Below are 19,748 nucleotides of genomic sequence, written 5' to 3'. Positions count from 1 at the left end.
TTATTTTCTGAATAATTCATTCATGAGTTATGTGATAACGACAAATAATCAAATTCATGCTGGAATATTGCTAATATTTTTTAAGAACCTATTTTTTCCATTATTTTAATGTATGAATATTAGTAAAGAATTGTTTACAAGTTCAGCGTAATTATTATTTATGATTGCACGAAGTGCAGGCAAATTACCTAGTATATATATAAAAGAGAACCCTATGCTCGCCTACGGGGCGCCACCACAAACCAAGATTCCTTTTTAAATTTATTTATTTTCAAAACTAGCCTTTTCCTTTCAAGAAACGTTGTGACTTTTATGAAAAATATTGACTTTTACGAAGGATTGCGATTTTAATGAAAAATTGTGACTTTTACGAAAAGCTATAACTTTTATGAAGAGTTGCGACTTTTATGAAAGGTTGTTACCTTTCTGAAGGATTGTAACTTTTCCAAAAAGTTGTGACATTTCCGATAAAGCATAATAAACATTTTTTGACACTACCCTTTGTTGTCTATAAATAGATGGATTTCCTTTCATTTTAAAACAACGAAAATGTTGAACTACTTCTTCTGCACAAGTAAATATTCATGTACTTTACTCCTGTTGAGTGACTTACTACACCATTGTATTTTTATTAATATACTGGTGAATATAATCGTTCTATCCTGAGAGAATCTATTTCTTTAAACCTCGAATACTAGAGGGGAATAATTTCTTTAAAGGAACACTGTGCATTCAGTTGTGGGCTCAATTTTTTCTTTCTGTTTCATTCTATTGTTACAGATCCTGATATATTTTTCTACCGTCATTAGTAATATAACACTTTAAGATTTCGAAGGAATGCTTTGCCTTAAAATAAAATATTATTGACAATATAGAATATGTATCGAAAATACAGATATTAATAACATAAGCTTATGTAAGCTTAATAAAAGAATTCAATCTCGATAATTTACCTAGTGAATAAAATAAGCCAACAAATTGAAACGGAGGCTTCTCCAGTGAGAGTGTTGAGTCAAACAAAATTATTACTCTTATTAAAATAAAAATTTAGAGAATCGTCTTCTTACCCATAACCGACGGCTTTTTCCAAATTTTCTCCATTTCTCTCTCCACCTATACATACACATCCATATATATCTCTATATATTCCGTCGATTCTCAATTATGTTCTTCGCTCAACACGTAGAACTCCGCCGGATCATTAAATCGGCAAATCGGAGGTGTTGTTGAGGATCGATCGATCTGAACAGAGCAGAGCAGAACAGAGATGGCGTTATCCGGCATGAGAGGTTTATCGGTGTTCATCAGCAGCATTCGCAATTGCCAGAACAAAGAACTAGAGCGCCTTTGCGTAGATAAAGAGCTCGGCAATCTTCGTACTCGATTTAAAAACGAAAAGGTACGAGTATTCGATTCCTCTGAACTCACTACTTTCGAAAAAATCGCAATAAAAATAGATATTAGTACATAACTTTAAAAATCAGCTTAGTTTTTTGAGTTTCGTACTTGAACTAGAATTTATTGTTTTTGTAGCGGAATTATTTATGAAAATACACATTAATTATCATTTACAAAACTCGCACTCATAAAAGTTTACTTGTTACATGAATTTCGTAGTTGAACTATTTATCAAAACACAAGAATTTTTAATTAATAATTTAGTATTTTAGCTAAGAATATTTTATTTAAATTGAATGATAAGAGAAGTTTACAGGAAGGATGAATTGATTAAAAAGAGGTAATAATTGAAGTTTTTTTTAACTTTAATGATAATCTACCTAATCACTCGTGAAAACATAATTATGAAATCCCTTTAGCACTTTGAGTCCCTCAAATTTAAACATATTCTGATTTTAGCTCTTATAAGTTTTAGTTAAGTAATATTTAACTTTTAATTTATTGGTATGTGATTTTGAATTTTCTCTTTTTGTGTGAACCTTCACAAATTTGACGAAATTATTAAGTGTTGAACCATTTAACTTTTAATACAGTATGTTATGTTAACTTTATTTTGTTATTTCATATTTAATATTTTACATAATTTTTTTAATAAAGGAAACAATGACCCACATTTTAATTTAAAATTACTTTTCAACTACTTATATCTGGTCTACTATAAAATAAAATAAAAACTTTGCTTTTGATAGACCTTGAATTCAAGTAAAAGCATTACAAAGAAGTTTGAAAGAAAAAACAATCGAAGAGGAAACGTCAAGACAAAAGTACTAAAGAAAGCATGACAGAATATACTAAAATAGAAATAATTATTACTAATTATTTGATAATCAAAATATAAGAAAATGATAAATGAATACTTTATCAAAAAAAAAAAAAAATTAAAAAACTTTATCAAAAAGAAAATGATAAATGACTCGTCTCGTCGTGACCTTCTCTTGAATTCTAAAAAAAAAACTCATTAAATAGTAACACAAATAGAATAATAAGAAACTCCCAAAGTAATATTACGATTATCAGTATGAAGAAATAAGCGAGACAATTCTCAACTATCTAACCAACTTTCTACCTTAATTTGTATCCTTCGTGGCTTCGTAACCTTATCTATGGTCATTCCTTGATAAGTTGAAGTTGTATCATGCTTCAATAAGCTAAAGTTATGTCATGTCCTGTTTAATTATCTTTCCTCAATATTTTTTCGGTTCATCTCTACCTCTCATATAGTCATCCATAGCCCGACCTCCGCATTGGAGCATGCATGCATCTTCTCTTCACATATCTAATTTATCTCAACTCGCTTTCTAAGTCATCTATCAATGTCATTCCTACCTTATTCCGAATATCTATCTCTTCAAGAGTGATAATCATGTTCATCTCAATATCCTCATTTATAACACAATAACATACATACTCAATATGTTCTCACAAGTTGTGTCTCGAGAGGATGAAATTTTACCCTACCTCTTGATTGAAAATAGAAATGTTGTTTCCGATAAAAATTTATCCAAATCATTTAGATAAAAGGTAAGTTTTGAATGGAGTAATATTTTATTAATCTTTTAAAGTCATTTATTTCGAATCAATTTTTTTATTCTTTTTTTTTTAAAAGGAGAAAATAGAAACTCAATGAAAGTTTATGTTCAATTCAATCAAAAAATTTAAACTAAAAATTAAAAGTCGTCATCGTCCCAACTGGGCGTCGGCTTTTCCAAAATTTCTCAGTCCACCCTCTCTCTCTAGATCAGACCTCTTTATCTCTCTACCTCTACATACACATCCATATATCTATACATTTCGTCAAATTCCCAATTACGCTCTCCATGAAACACGTAGAACCGCCATTTTCGTTCGCAATTTGAACCTCGATCTTCGATTTTGAACCGTCGGATCAAAGCAAACCGGAGGTGCTGAGTATTTAGGGGAAGATACAGTGAAAGAGCCTTCTCGGCTGGATCTGAACGGAAATGGCGTTATCTGGCATGAGAGGATTGTCGGTGTTCATCAGCGACGTTCGTAATTGTCAGAACAAAGAACAGGAACGCCTTCGTGTTGATAAAGAGCTCGGCAATATTCGAACTCGCTTTAAGAACGAAAAGGTTTTCGACTTTTTTTTTTTTGGATAATTGCAACTCTGTTAGGTGTTAGCAGTAAATTACAAGATGTTTAATGTGAGTAATGGTTTTGTCAGGAAATGGAAATGGAAAATTTTGAATTTGACGTCAGTGAAGTGTAATTGAGTTTCTGCTATTTTCTGCATTTGGTTTTGGCTGAATTTTGGACTGTGCTAGCTATACTAGGTGCTTCAGTTATCACATTAGTTGGTTATTGGTATTGCTCTTTTTTTGAATGATGTGTCCTCTTTACTTCTGTATTTATCTTTTAGCTGCTCTGATGTTCGTTACTTGAGCTGAGGGTTTTTCGGAAACATCCTCTCTTACCTCCTCAAGGTAGGGGTAAGGTCTGCTACACTCTCCTCCCCAGACCTCGTTTTTGGGACTACACTGGGTTTATTATTGTTGCTAGCTATACTAGCAGGATTTCTTGGGTGGGGATGGTATGATAGGGTTGGGTTGGACGTCCAGTAGTGATATCTTTAACGGAGTAGTTAAGTAAAGACTAATCTGCTGTATTAAACTTGTTCTTGTGAACTTGTCTTTGGCATAGTAGGTGGTTACTGCCAAGTTGAATGCATTGTGAGAAACTGGTGGGGTAGCTCATTTATGAGACCAATCCTTGTAAAGCTTGCATCTTCTTGATGCCTTTAAATGAATCTTCTTACTTCATCCAAAAAAAATCTCAGTTATGAGACTAAGTTCATTTGCACCAAAAAAAGAAGAAGGAGAAACCAATTAGTAGATACTTATGTTACATTCTTAGTTCATTTTTATGTGATGTGTTTAACTGAAAGAGTTTAAGATATTAATTTTACTTATACATATTTATTAGTGACTATAATGAAATATTTAAGTTGTGGTTGAAAGTTAATTAGATAGAGAAAACATCATATCAAAGTTTACCATTTGAATTGTTTAATGTATTTGGTTTCTTGAAAATTCTGAAATTTGTGTAGAAAATGACTGTCAAATTAACAATAATAAAATTACAATGTCAAACATTTTGGATGTCCTGAAAAGGAAAGAATGCCATACAAATTGGGTCAATAGGAGTACTTTTAGGCAAACAACGTGAAGTTTTGGTTACTAAAAAAATATAGCAGTTTCAAGGTGGCACATATTTCAAGGTCTGTTAGATACTGTCACGGGACCTGTCATAGTTGGCAGTGATGGTATTCCAGAGAGGTGCTCAATAGTTGAAGGCATTGAAGTATGATTGAAAATGATTTGTGGTTGTTGACGATCCGACTGGTTTTAATATTTTTAGGTTTTTATTAGGATATTCTGAAAGTAATACAAAGTGTATACAGCCAGGATGGTATTACCTTGTTTTCTACAATCCCATTGATGCAAGGTGATGTTGTTGCTAGGCGTAATTAGTTTGTTAAGGTGTAGGTCTTTTTCTTTCCTTTTTTGCTTTTTGAAACAAGACCATCTTTTGGAAAGATAAGTGGATAGGAAACAGGAGTTTGCAGGAGTCTTTTACTGATTTGTATGTTCTTGCTCAAAACCAAAATTGGACAGTGGCAGAGATGTGATCTCCTCAAGGATGGGAGTTGTCATTTAGAAAATGCTGAATGATTGGGAGATTCCCAGCTGAACTCTACCAGCTCCTGGAATCTTTCAAAGGAATGCAAGGGGGAGTAGACTGCTTGTGGTGGACTGATAATCACAAGGTCTCTATGTGGTGAGTGAAGGATATAAGATTATGAATGTTCCAGAACTTCAGATATCTGAGTGGCCTTGGAATCATATATGGAGGGTAAAGATACCTTACAAGGTTGCTTGTTTCACATGGTTGTTAGCCAATGAGGCTGTGTTGACACATGAAAGAAAATGTGATAAAGAAAGGAATAATTTTATGGTCACGGTGTTAGGGATGATGTTGAGACTGTTGGTCATCTATTTCTATCCTGCAAAATCACAGATCAGTCATGGAGGATTTTTATCAATCTCAAAGGCATCTCGTGGACAATGCCTAGAAAGATTGTTGATACTCTATTTAGCTGGAAGGAAGCTTGAATTGGGGCAAGGGATAGAAACAAATGGTGGATCAATCCCGCCCTTATATGGTGGATTATCTGGAAAGAAAGAAATGTAAGATATTTTGAGGATAGAAGTAACACAATACAAAAGAATAAACTCAACTGTATTATGTTGTTTTGTTTTTGGTGCACAAATTCTGACTCTGTAGATACAAAGACAATTCTAGAAGTTTTTGATTCCTGTTAGGATTATAATCTTTTCAGTTTTCTGTTTTTTGTTTTCTTTTCTTCTTATTTCTCTCTTGTAAATTGGGGGTTTGAAGTACTGGGCTATCATACAAACTTTGTTACCTGTTAAAAAAATGTTTAGAACCTAGATCACAAACTTTTAAAACTGTACATCAGATCGAAAATTAAAAGGAAGATCTAAAATGGTCAGAATTTGGTTGTTTTGTGAAGCTTTATCCATGCCATTTCGTTATGTCACTGTTAATTGGGGCTAGGCGAAAAGGGGGAATGAATCATTTGAATGGAGTTGCTGTAGACATTGGATTATCCATCAGTGGCAGCCGGTGATAGAGTGATAATACATCTCAATTATCTCTGTTCCAATGAGAAGGGGATTTGATGGGAGTGGGGAATGTCTTTTGCTCCAGACTATTAAGGTTATATGACATTTACTTTATGAGACTGGTAACATTGTATTCCTCACTGTTAAGGATATGTTGGAGACCCAAAAGAATGGTAAAGAAAATAAAGATACTTACCGTGATCTTAAGAGGTCTACAATTTGTTATGCTTCCTCTACACATTGTTCTTTACACCAAATATAAAAAGATGCATTCAATTCCATTGAACTTTGTGAATAAAATTGAATCTATGTTAAATACACTTCCCATTTCTCTCCCTCCACAAAGTCCACCAAATATAGGCAGAAACTATTTTCCACCATTTCTTCTGGCTCTTACTTTCCCCCTTCTGATCCAGCAGCTCATCAGGTTTGTTGCATGTCCATTTTACCTCTATAGGCTAAGGAAGAGTGACCAAATCTGTGTAGTTACTTTTCATGGAGGAACAGATGGCTGTATGTCTCGTCTGCTTCTTTGCAAAGTCGGCATTTGGATGCTATTTGGAATCTCTTTTTTTTTGTAAAACTTCATGTGTGAAATAGGCTTTCCTGACCACCAACCAGGCAAACCATTTTACCTTGGTTGGTGCCAAATTCTTCCAAATGCTTTTCCATGGACCTATACTTCTCCTAAATTGTTCATTTAGTTCCCTTTTATAGGCCCTTTTAACTGATAAAGATCCATTTTTCGGCTCTTCACCTGATTGTGTCAAGTTCGGAAGAAGTTCCTGGAAGCTACCCACTCTCCCATACGTGAGGAGTATGATACTCATCCAGTGGCATACAGAGAATAAGACAAGAAAGAAGTCCATCAATGGTTCCTGACCATTCCAATCATCTCTCCAAAACAGAATCCTTCTACCATTGCCCACCTTGTAACAGATATTCTCAGACAAAGTTGGCCATGATGCCCTGACAGACTTCTATACACCAACTCCATAATTGTTGGAGACTATATTAGTGCACCTGTGGTTTGTTTGGCCATACTTACACTGGATCACTTCCCTCCAAAATGTTTGATCTTCACCATTGTATCTCCAAAGACATTTCTTCAATAGGTCAGTAAGTTAGTGTTCTGTAACTTCACATTTCTAATGCGCAGTCCATCATGCTCTCTGCTTAGTTGAGCATTTTTCCAGTTAACAAGATAATATTCTTTGCCCTATTTAGTACCCTTCCATAAGAAGTCTCTTCTCAATTTATCCGATTTCTTAACCACCTTAGTCGGCATAGGAAATACAGACATATTTAAGTTGGGAGGGACTCTAACACAGGATAATTCTAAATGAACACCCTCAGAGACAAGTATTGTGACTTCCATTTTGCTATAAAAAAACTCAGTTTTCTCTACAATGCCATCCCATATTTCCAATGCCTTGTGTTAAGAGCCCAAAGGCATGCTAAGATAAACTTTTGGAAAATTTCCACCCTGCATCCCAAAATGTTAGCAAGAGCTTGAACCTGTATCTCTTCTTTCATTGGAAAATGACTGCTCTCCCTCCAGTTCCCACTCAAACCAGATGTTGTTTCAAATACTAATAGGATCATCCTAATATATCTTCCTTTTTAAAAAAAATTGGAAAATTGTATTCATCGGCATTAAGGGTATGTTGGCCACCTCCAAAAAAGAGAGCAATTACAAGCTTCCTATCAAATCTACAATCACTATATCTTCTATACAAAGTTGTTTGCACTAAAGAAGTAAAGATTCAATACAATTCCATTTTACTTTATGTATGGATCTGGACCTATCTTTAAAGCATCCTCCATTTTTTTCCTTCCATATTGACCACCATATATTAGGATCATCCTAATATATCTGATCTGGTATGTCTCAGCTTTCTAGAAATCATTGTCTCATCTGCATAAAGTAGGTGACAGATTTCCAACTCCTCTCTTTCCCTGTTGCCAATCTTGAAGCCTTTTAATCACCTGTTCTGAATTGCAATCCTCATCATGTTGTTAAAACCATCCATAGAGCATCACCCTGCCTGTGTCCCCTTCCTGATGGGAAAAAACCCATTCCATTTCAACCTGATTTCCAACTCCTCTCTTTCCCTGTTGCCAATCTTGAAGCCTTTTAATCACCTGTTCTTAATTGCAATCCTCATCATGTTGTTAAAACCACCCATAGAGCATCACCCTGCCTACATCCCCTTCCTGATGGGAAAAAAGTAAAAACACATTCCATTTCAACCACCTATCATCAAACCCTGTCAAGTATGCTAAGTAGGAAGTCCTAGTTTAAATGGTTGTATGCTTTTTCTGTGTCTAGCTTGCACATAACTCCTGGAACATCCCCTCTCAACCTGGAATCCACATACTTACTGGCTATCAGTGCTGAATTTATGGTGTGTCTTCCCTTCATATATGACATATGATGTTTGTTCATTAGCTTGCTCACTATCCTTTTCAACCTTTATAGTGCTTAACTATAAAAAAAATTATAGTTTAGACACAGTATGAGTTACAGGTACTTGGTGCTCTTCCATAAGTTGCTCAATTTAAGCAATGCTAAAGCATTAACAGATTTATAATTATTGACTCAATGAATTGTATCTAGTGTAACATCCAAAATTTCCTTGCGGTTAAATGTCAAAATGGATGCCTACCTAAGAAAAAAATGAACTTGAGATAGAAGTATTGCAGAAATAGGTGTGCTATTAACTTAGACATATAATTATTTTTCTGTAGTAGGGGCTATTTTATTCCAATATTTGCATTATCATTTCAATCTGCATAGGATTTGAATTGGCTGCACTTCAATTGCATTCACTCTACACCTTAATGAATTTTGTAACATAGCTTCTTCTTCTCTTTCTCTGTCTATCTTTTCTATCTTTTGCTTGTTTTCCGTTTTCTCCCTTTTCTTCTTTTAACTGACTTTTATTCAGTTAAACCATAAGTCTTGCAAACTGTGCTTAGTCATCCAGGACCAGGCCCAATACCCTATTTGTTCACTGCTCTCCGATGTTTGTTTTGTATAAATTTTTGTTATTTTTTTCTCTTTTTTCCCCCAAAAACGCCAATCATAGACCTCCCTCATTGTGTGTTAAATTAACAGACATTGCCCATGGTTATTGAAATTGTATTGTGTTATACAGGGTCTGACGCCGTATGAAAAGAAGAAATATGTCTGGAAAATGCTGTATATTCATATGCTTGGTTATGATGTGGACTTTGGTCACATGGAAGCTGTATCTCTGATTTCTGCTCCAAAGTATCCTGAGAAGCAGGTACCTCATTTTTCTTCTTTTCATTTCTAGCATGGATAACTCGTCAAAATTGGTTTATGTGAAGTGAAGTGTTTCATCTTTTTTGATTGAATTGATAAATATGACTAGTATATTGAAAATGTATGAAAACACAAGTTGTGTCTCATCCAGGAGGGGACCCACGTTGAACCAAGTGGTGTCACCCGACACCGCAAACCGCTTCATCAATTTTTTTAAAAACTAAACATATATATTTATACCATGCATAAACTGATATCTAGAAGACAATGATACCGCTTAGTCGCTTGGCGTGCTGGTTCAGCGCATGATTTGTACTGGAGGTTGGAGGTTCAAACTTCAGTCTAAGCTTTTTTTTTGGCAAATATAACCTCTATAACTTAAGATTGTTGTTAAGTAGTATTGAACTCACGACCTCTTGTTGCTTAAAACTAAACTAAACCAATGGGTCAAGGCTATATCTTACCTACAAATATGATAATTGATTTTTACGTTGTCTCTTCTATAAATATTGACACCGCTTATGGAAAATCCTGTGCACGCCACGGGTCACATCTTGCTTTTTATGCTAGCATTTTGGTGACCGTATCCATGCTGAAGAAACACTCTATCTGTTTGGTCTATTCATAATAACTCTTATCCTTCCAGAGTTCAATATTTTCTCATAAAACCATTGTTGCCATGGCTTTACATTGATTAAATTGGAGGTGGCTGCAGTTTTAGATGTTTTATTTTTACATGGTAATTTCCATGCATTCATATTGATAGTTGAGAGAGTATATGCTACTCTTTCTTGTGCTGCACCTTATGTTTAATATGTAATTTAACAGCATAAAGATGTTGACTGGTTGTTTTGGTGTTTTGCAGGTTGGATATATAGTGACATCATGTTTGCTCAATGAGAATCATGATTTTTTGAGATTAGCAATTAATACAGTACGCAATGACATAGTCGGACGCAATGAGACTTTCCAGTGTCTAGCGTTGACATTGGTATGAATTTCAGATCTTTTCTTCTTTCTCTTCCTAGAAGCAGATCTGTTGTTCTTTGTTAGCTTGTTACAAGTTTCAACTGTTTGATATATCTGTGCAGGTTGGAAATATCGGGGGGAGGGAATTTGCAGAATCTCTAGCTCCTGATGTTCAAAAGTTACTTGTAAGTCAATATTTGTAGTAGCCATCCAGTATCCCAACTCTTTCACTGACGTGGGCTTCTTTTCTTTTCTCCTCTTCTTCCTTTTGTTGAGTTAGATATCAAGCAGTTGTAGGCCACTGGTGAGGAAGAAGGCTGCACTATGTCTCGTACGTCTTTTTAGGAAAAATCCTGATGTCATGAATGTAGATAGCTGGTAAGTGTAGTTACTTAGGTGGACGGTTTATTAAATGATTTCATTTGTATTCCAACAAATAAAGTTTTCCTCATAATCCAGGTCAGATCGGATGGCACAACTGCTAGATGAACGAGATTTAGGTGTTGTGACATCTTCCATGAGCCTTCTAGTTGCATTAGTGTCAAATAACCACGAAGAATATTGGAGTTGTCTTCCCAAATGTGTTAAAGTATTGGAAAGGCTTTCAAGGAACCAAGATGTACCACAAGAATATACCTACTATGGGATCCCATCTCCATGGCTGCAGGTTTATTTACTTTTCCTGTGCAATCTGCAGTAGCCATTACTTGTTGCAGAAAAGAAATTGAATATGTTGTCTTTGGACCTTTAAACAAATATATGCTTCACAATTGCATGAATGACCAATCATGCACATTAAAATGCATGAATTTGTAAGTTGGTGCATGGATAGGATTTCAATTTTGATACATCAATGTGGAAGCTAGAATGTGGGAATCAGACATCTTTGCTTAAGCATGGTCTGAATTTTGATAATTTTTTATATCAGGTAAAGGCTATGAGGGCTCTACAATATTTTCCTACTATCGAGGATCCAGATACTAGAAGATCATTGTTTGAGGTATGCTCACCAGCTAAACAGAAATATCCTTCTTTAACTGAGAGCATATCCCCTTTTTCTATCCAATTTCACTTGTCCAAAAGAATCAGTAGTAGATTTCAAAGATGTTCTGGATTTCATTATGATCAATCAGGTTTTGCAACGGATATTGATGGGAACCGATGTGGTGAAAAATGTGAACAAGAACAATGCGTCACATGCTGTCCTCTTTGAAGCGCTTGCTCTTGTAAGTTTCTACATGTATCAACCATTATCCTTCTTTATAAGTTTGTGTGCTACATGAATTGCTGATAGCAATGACATCTTACATTTGAGTAAGTTAGTTCTTTATAAATAATGACATTCATGAAGTTGAAGCATGGTGATTTGTTAATCAAAACCTATGTGGTGCTTCTGGTAGCGCCTTTACTTGGACATTTGTGATGATGTTGAGTACAAACTCTTATACATCTTTTTTTTCCTTTCCAGTTTCCTGACAAATTCTGGAGTTATTGCTACCTGACAAGATTTTTGTTTATTTCTGCACATTCTTTCCAATCTTATTACTTCCCTTCTAACAACTTTTTTAATCACATAATCATTGCATCTTCTTCAAGGAAATAGAGAACAGTTCACCTTTGTACTCTCCATATGCTAAGATGGACTTCTTGTATTATCTAAAGTTTCAAAGCCTGGATGCTGTTTAAAATTATCCCTTGCTTTCTTGGATACTTATTAAGTTTGACTTCTCATTGATTTGCTGCAGGTCATGCATCTTGATGCCGAAAAAGAGATGATGTCTCAGTGTGTTGCATTGCTTGGGAAATTCATTGCTGTACGTGAGCCAAATATTCGATATCTTGGTTTGGTAAGTTGTAGAAGCATACAAACTACTATTCTATGGTAAACCTTCTTCTGTGCATGTAAGAGGTCTTTTATACAGCAGCCGCACTTTCACACTCGTAGGTCCTGCATATGCTAATATTCTTGCATACAGTTGGAACTTGCAAAACAGATCCAGTATCCCAGTATGTACCAGTTACCACTGTCTGATTTCCTCATCTCTGTTTTTCATGCAGGAAAATATGACTCGGATGTTGATGGTTACAGATGTACAGGACATCATTAAAAGACATCAAGCACAGATTATTACCTCACTGAAGGATCCTGATATCAGGTTGATTTGGAGCCTTTGCGTTTTCCTTATAACCTATTCCCTGCTTTTGTTTCACAGCAGAAGTACATTAAGTAAAATGTGCTGCTGGAACAACCAAGTTAGTAAAGCTCAAATTTTTCTGCCCAAACACTTTCTGAGTGTGACATGTGCATGGTTACTCCTTAAAGAGAAAGCTCTTCTTATCAATTTACTGACATTGGAGCTGAGCTGGACATTCAATATCTCTGCTGTTTTATTTATATGTCCTCTTTTCTGGTGAAGTGACGGGAAAATATCGGCAGTAGTTGCTTGTGTGTCTGTCTATAAAGTTCAGCTTAAGTATTCAAAATGCTTTCTTTACTGACGCTAAGTACTTCAAACAGTATAAGGAGACGTGCGCTTGATTTACTATATGGAATGTGTGATGTTTCAAATGCAAAAGACATAGTGGAAGAACTGTTGCAGGTATCAGGATTATTTCTTTTCATGGATATTTAATTTATGCCCTTTATAGAACAATTTTTTAAATTAGTGCAGAGTAAAAAGGTATGCCACTGATCTTTTGTTTTTGACAGTATCTTAGTACAGCAGAGTTTGTGATGCGTGAAGAACTGTCACTCAAAATTGCAATTCTTGCAGAGAAATTTGCTCCTGATTTGTCGTGGTATGAAATAAATATGGACATAATGAAACTTCACTTTTCTTGAATGTAATAAATGGTTATCTTTTGGAGTTTAAAAACTTTGCATATATATTCCTGCTCAAAAAAAAGAAAAACATTTTGCTCATATATGCTGACTATGCTGAATCAAGGATATTTCCGTATTTAGCAAAGTTTCATCTCCTGCTTTTGAAGTTGTGGAAATTCCAAAATCTTGTCTTCTAGAAGTTCTCTCCGGCTTGATCTGTCTTGCAGCCTTTTCAGGGGGTTTATTTTGTCCATCGTTATCAAAGAGGGCATCACGAGAAATCCACCATACACAGAAATGTTGCTCTCTTTGTGCATATTTCTAACTCCAAATCTAGCGCTTTTAGTAGCTAGCAAGTACTCAGAATTAGATGTTACTTGCTGAAATTGTCTAAATCTTGTTTTACAGATCTACAATGTGATAACAGCTAAGAGTGTGTCTCTTGGTTTGTCATGCAGGTATGTAGATGTCGTCCTTCAATTAATTGACAAGGCTGGTGATTTTGTCAGTGACGACATTTGGTTCCGTGTTGTGCAATTTGTTACAAACAATGAAGATCTACAGGTAACTATAGCTGCTCTGTGTATGTGCTAGCTGATTTATTTATTTTTAATGGAGCTCACTTTATACATTCAACCTTTTCCTCAGCCTTATGCAGCTTTGAAGGCCAGAGAATATCTTGATAAACCCGCCATTCATGAAACAATGGTCAAGGTGCGAACGTTCTGTTTTAATACTAGGAATCTCTAGGTGTGTGTGTGCAAATGTTATGAACCCTAATGGATTATGTCTGCATACTTATCATGCTAGATTTGTTGCTGGCTGATAATTGGAATGGGTAGTCCAACCGAAGTCACTTTGACATGCAATGATTACATGAACATTATTTGTTATTGGCATATAATTAACTAGAGAATTTTTCTTGGAGGTTGACAGTTTAATTAAAGACGTGTGCATAAGAAAGAAAACCCAAACTGTGGATATCTGACTGGCAACTTCCAAGTGGAAGAATGAATAGTTACCTTCTGAACAAGTTTGGAAGCTATGTTGGCTTGAGCTTTGTTGAGACAGAAATAGCTTGCATCTTGATTCAATCAGGGCCGTATACCAAGAGCGAGCTTGAGTCTCAAGGATCACAATTTAAGTCATGTTGTCAACACTTTTGAGACTTGGCTTGACGCCTCCATTTTACAGGGAGGCCTACTGTTTCCTTGTTAAATGGAGGGAGGCCTACTGTTAATCCAAGTCATTTGATTAGTTCATTTATATAGAAAGGCTTCCATTGCCTCAACCTGACCTGGGTGTCCTAATTTTATCTTCAAGCTAGATTTGCATCACCTTATCATAGAACTCCTATGCTATTTCATCTGCTCTTCCAGTTCTAATGTTTAGTTGCCTCACAGCGAGCGATGGTCACCCAAGAGCTAAATAATCTTCTTTATGATTTTTGTTTTGAATTTAGATATCTGCTGTCCTTTTATTGTCAATTTGAAAAAGAAAAAAAATTATTGGGAAAGCTAATTGAAAATTTTAATTGTGCTATATGCTGGAGTAGGTCAGTGCATATATCCTTGGAGAATACAGCCATCTTCTGGCCAGAAGGCCTGGGTGTAGTCCAAAGGAAATCTTTAGTATCATTCATGAGAAGCTCCCTACTGTTACGTAAGGACATTCAGTGTTTGATCTCAATTTCTTGTTCTTCTTTTTTCTCCTGTCTGGTATTTTACCTCAAACTATGCTATTCAGGACTTCAACAATTCCTATTCTTCTGTCAACATATGCTAAGATCTTGATGCATACACAGCCACCAGATCCGGAGCTACAGAATCAGATTTGGGCAATATTCAGGAAGTAAGAGAATTATTTTATGGTTTTGTAATTTCTGTTCATCCTGTAAGGTTGTTTTTCTTCTGTGGATATATCCAAAGATATTGCAATAATTGCTAGAGCTGCATAATACCCCAGGTATGAAGGCTGCATCGATGTAGAGATACAGCAACGGGCTGTGGAATACTTCGAGTTGAGTAAGAAAGGTGCAGCTTTAATGGACATCTTATCTGAAATGCCAAAGTTCCCTGAGCGACAGGTATGCATGCAGGACTTGTTGACTTCGATTATTTATATCTGCAGTGTTCTACATAATTGATGCATTGGTTCAATGAGACAGTCCTCCTTTTGCATCATATAGTGTATCTTTCAACTGTAATGTATGGTATTGTCTTTATTTTATTATCATTTTTCATCATTGATGTTAAGCCACAATATTCTCTTTACAATGTAGTCGTCACTGATAAAAAAAGCTGAGGATACTGAGACTGATACCGCTGACCAAAGTGCAATCAAGTTGCGTGCACAACAGCAAAATTCTAATGCTTTAGTAGTGACAGACCAACACCATGCTAATGGAACTCCACCAGTCAGCCAGTTAGGTCCAGTAAAAGTTCCAAGCATGAGCAATGTGGTAATTTGTCTCTCTGACCATTTAGTAAAAAATTGAGGATTTAATGTCTTATGTTTTCAGTATTAGATGGTAATAAACTATTTATTTATGGGCAGGATTGTGACTCAGTGGATCAAAGGGAGGCTCAGTCAAATGGAACTTTGACCGTTGTGGATCCTCAACCCCCTTCAAGCGCTTCGCCTGATCTCCTGGGTGATCTTTTAAGTCCTCTGGCTATTGAGGGCCCTCAGCCTGCTGAGAACCAATCTAACCATAGTTTGAGTGCTGGTGTTGAAGGTGCTGCAATTGCGGAGGAGGCTCTAGCACTTGCACCTATTGAAGAACAGATGAACACCGTCCAGGTACTGCTTTAATGATTGTTAATATGCTATATCCTCTTTCTTTCATATTTATAACTCCTAATTTAGTGATATGAAGATGCTGCCATTGCTTTTTCAGTTTCTGGTTCGTTTGATTCTTTTACCAAATTCAGGTCTTCAATTCATCATATTTTCCCATTCCTTGAAAGTTGTAAGAGATTTGTAGTTAATTTGCTGAAAGCTGCTGGGATAAGCTTTAAAAAGTGTTTGTCTAGTATCACTGGCACTTTCTCGCATAACCCTAAATACATTTTCATTACAATTTGCCCGTAGAAGCACTTCCATTTCATGCGCTGCAAAATTAGCTTACGTTGTCACCTTTGCTATTAAGGGAAAATTTTGCTGCACTAGAGATCTTTATTATGGTGCCTTCACCTGTTCAGAAACACTCACTAATTCTTTTTTTGACCTGCTTTGAAATGTTTTTCCTTGAGCCGAGGATCTATCGGAAACGGCCTCTCTACCTCCCAAAGGTAGGGGTAAGGTCTACATACACTCTACCCTCCCCAGACCTCACTTGTGATACTACACAGAGTATGTTGTTGTTGTTGTCACCTGTTCAGAAGTAAAATTATTTTGACAGTCTTACCTTTCCTGGTTGTAGCCAATAGGAAGCATTGCAGAAAGGTTTCATGCCTTGTGCTTTAAAGATAGTGGTGTACTATATGAGGATCCATACATTCAGGTAGATGAGCAATCCAGAGTCATTGTTTCAGCTGTCATGTGATGAACTTCTATGCACTTAGTTCTTTTTGTTGGCACAATTCCAGATTGGCACAAAAGCAGATTGGCGGGCACATCATGGACAACTTGTCCTGTTCTTGGGAAATAAGAATACGGCTCCACTTGCTTCAGTGCAGGCTGTAATATTGTCTCCATCTCATTTGAGGACAGAACTATCATTAGTACCTGAGACTATTCCACCACGTGCGCAGGTCAGATAGTTCTTACTTGTCTAACCTATTTGATTGTCATTTCATCTTCTGATCTCCAATTAAATGATGTTCTGCAGGTTCAATGCCCACTTGAAGTTGTTAACCTACGTCCAAGTAGGGATGTCGCTGTTCTTGACTTCTCATATAAGTTCGGAACTCATTTGGTACTGATTCTTTATGAATTTTGTTTTTCAAATGGTTTGAGATAGAGGAGTAATAGCCTAGTTAAGGGCCCGCCACCTTCAATCATGAGATTGGGGCATCAAGCCTCCTAGGGAACAAAGTGAAAAAGGCTCTCTCCTGGGTAGGGGTTGGCCGGGGGGGGTTGAGGTTGGAGTTCAATCTTTCATTGTTAAGTCCCTTTTTGTATGTTTTTAACTTGGCTGTGCATTTTACAGGTTAATGTTAAACTTCGCCTCCCTGCTGTCTTGAATAAGTTTTTCCAGCCTATCACAGTATCTGCAGAAGAATTTTTCCCACAATGGAGATCACTATCTGGGCCACCATTGAAGCTCCAAGAAGTGGTCTGTCCACTTTCTTTGTTGAACTTTTGCAATATACTCGCATATGAAAATGTTCTCTTAAGTGTGTATAATTAAGAACATCATAAATTACGAACGAATACCGAGATTGCCATCTCAACCTTACATGCGCATATCGATATCTGAAACACGACTTCAACTTATTTTTCTAATTTGACCAGGTTAGAGGTGTAAGACCAATGACACTTCTTGAAATGGCAAACTTGTTCAATAGTTTCCAGTTGATTGTGTGTCCTGGACTTGTGAGTTTCTGATCTTTCATATTTTTTGGTTTGTTACCTTCTGGATTGTGACCATATTTCCTCATTATATTTCACTTCTTGATTCTTATTCAGGATCCAAATCCAAATAATTTGGTTGCTAGCACAACTTTCTATTCAGAGAGTACGCGAGCCATGTTGTGTTTGGTAAGTTAGTGATCTTGTGGTACTTGATGCTCTAAAATACCATAATTTTATTGGTTTGTAGATATAAAATATGACAAAGTGTCAAAGTTTATAGCAGTATAGGAGTTTGTATATCATACCGTATTTCTTTTTTTGGGGAATTTGCCTTCTACCTGGATCAAGTAGCAGTTTGTCCAAAAAGAACTTAAATTGCAGTTGTCAGAGGTTGTCATTGGTTCATGTGAGAAGATGGAAATTGTGGTTTCTTGGAACAATTTTCACCCAAAAATAAGTGAGGGGCCCAAGATAACTTATTCCATCGTGCCAAACATACCAGCTATCTTTATGATTTATCATTTAGTTTAAAATAGAAATGTTCTCTAGAAAGTTATCTAACATCTTTAGTCGTGATATTCAGGTAAGAATAGAAACGGATCCAGCTGATAGAACTCAACTGCGTATGACAGTTGCTTCTGGAGATCCTGCACTGACATTCGAGTATGAGCTAAATGTGCTTTCTAATATTCTCTTATTTGTGTTCATTACTGACTTATACATCACCTATGGAATCTCTTCTAACTATATGTAGGTTGAAGGAGTTCGTTAAGGAACAATTGGTTAGTATCCCTACAGCTCCTTGGGCAGCTGCACCACCTGTACCTCCACAACCTCAGCCAACCAGTCCACCACCAGCATCAGATCCTGGAGCATTGCTTGCTGGTTTGCTATAAGTGGCTTTATATATGTTGACAATTATATACACAGTCAGCCGTTGTAAAATTTGTTCATATTACAAGCTGAAACGTCCCCAAAAGACAAGATTGGCACCTAACAACACGATGCAAGGGCTGGCGGAAGCAAGGGCTGACACAGCACGTGATTGGAATTTCTGGGAAGGGTTCAGTTGAAATTTTGAGAGTCTTTTGCACAAATATGTTGTGCTTTGTTGAGGGTTATAAGTTTAGATGATAGGGCCTATTTTATTTTTGGTTCCCTTTAAATTTTCGTCTTCATTTAGCCAGGCTTATACACCATCGATTTATGTAGTGTCAATAGGGCAAGTCATTGTAAGTGCTCATTTGGTATGCTCCTCCCTATGTATTCTACAAGAATTATAATGAGGAAAAAAGAAGTATGTGGCATTGATTGTTTTTCTTTCCTTTAATTGTTGAGAAAAATGTGTTGTGATTTTTAAAAAAAATTAAGCAGCGGTAACACACAATTTATTTCAACAACATACTTAGTATAACCTCTAGATGTGAATATAAATTCATTTTTACAATTTACAATATATCCAAACTTAAATGAATTTTTTTCCATCGAAACATTTGATAGACTAAATTGAGCTCCAAAGTTGTCTAGTAAAATCCATACGTGGGAAATTTCAGTGATATAGAGAACATGTTTTCTAGGCAACGGGGTATTGTTGAAATGCCAAGATCCTTGGTAACGAATTTTCTAGTGTTTAACTCTTTACGCCTTGGAATCTCGTTGAGAAGCATGACAATGGGTACGTCAGTGTACATAACTTAAACTCGAGTATTTACTAAAACCTTGCAACAATTTATCAACAGTGTTCCTAGTCCCAATCAAGTAGTCTATCAACACATTTGGTTTCCTAACCTCAGTACTACTTATCCAGTCATTATACAGCCTTTGCCTAATTAACATGATTGTTCCCCCTTCAAAATCACTACGTATAGCCTAAATCTGTCAACTCTATTCAGTGAAGTTTAAAAATGCAGACGATGAAAAAGAATTTCTAACTCCTTTTTTTCTTTTTTCTTTTTTTGAATAAGTAACATCTAATGGCCTCTTTATACAGTCAAGAATATCAGATAAGCCCTACAAAAAA

At 35.9% G+C, this 19,748-nt stretch overlaps 1 protein-coding gene across 2 annotated transcripts; it reads left to right on the top strand.

Annotated features, from left to right (window-relative positions):
* The first annotated feature begins 1,082 nt into the window (after positions 1-1,082).
* LOC125818114 (AP-2 complex subunit alpha-1-like) lies at positions 1,083-19,058 on the top strand. 2 transcript variants are annotated; one of them, XM_049497642.1, is made up of 27 exons: positions 1,083-1,399; positions 9,287-9,418; positions 10,283-10,408; positions 10,509-10,571; positions 10,667-10,764; positions 10,846-11,053; positions 11,315-11,386; positions 11,520-11,612; positions 12,132-12,233; positions 12,445-12,542; positions 12,905-12,986; positions 13,097-13,185; positions 13,669-13,774; positions 13,859-13,924; positions 14,766-14,872; positions 14,957-15,061; positions 15,176-15,296; positions 15,492-15,671; positions 15,767-16,012; positions 16,635-16,715; positions 16,801-16,965; positions 17,043-17,129; positions 17,364-17,489; positions 17,669-17,749; positions 17,843-17,914; positions 18,312-18,391; positions 18,483-19,058. In XM_049497642.1, exons 1-27 carry the CDS (start codon positions 1,268-1,270, stop codon positions 18,622-18,624), a joined length of 3,060 nt encoding a protein of 1,019 aa, XP_049353599.1. In that variant the 5' UTR covers positions 1,083-1,267; the 3' UTR covers positions 18,625-19,058. The 2 variants fall into 2 exon arrangements, with proteins under 2 accessions (XP_049353599.1, XP_049353598.1); XM_049497641.1 differs by lacking the exon at positions 1,083-1,399 and adding an exon at positions 3,145-3,551.
* The last annotated feature ends 690 nt before the right edge of the window (positions 19,059-19,748 follow it).

Source organism: Solanum verrucosum, unplaced genomic scaffold, assembly GCF_900185275.1.
Source record: "Solanum verrucosum unplaced genomic scaffold, falcon-dt-bn FXZP01000253.1, whole genome shotgun sequence".
Taxonomy (NCBI): Eukaryota; Viridiplantae; Streptophyta; class Magnoliopsida; order Solanales; family Solanaceae; genus Solanum; species Solanum verrucosum.
Note: the sequence above shows the minus strand (reverse complement) of the source record. Positions and strands in the feature narration are given on the sequence as shown.

Coding starts and splice junctions, on each gene's coding strand:
- LOC125818114 (XM_049497642.1), top strand. CDS start 1,268: ATGGCGTTATCCGGCATGAGAGGTTTATCGGTGTTCATCAGCAGCATT. Junction 1,400..9,286: donor CTCGATTTAAAAACGAAAAG/GTACGAGTATTC, acceptor TGTGTTATACAG/GGTCTGACGCCGTATGAAAA. Junction 16,013..16,634: donor AACAGATGAACACCGTCCAG/GTACTGCTTTAA, acceptor TCCTGGTTGTAG/CCAATAGGAAGCATTGCAGA.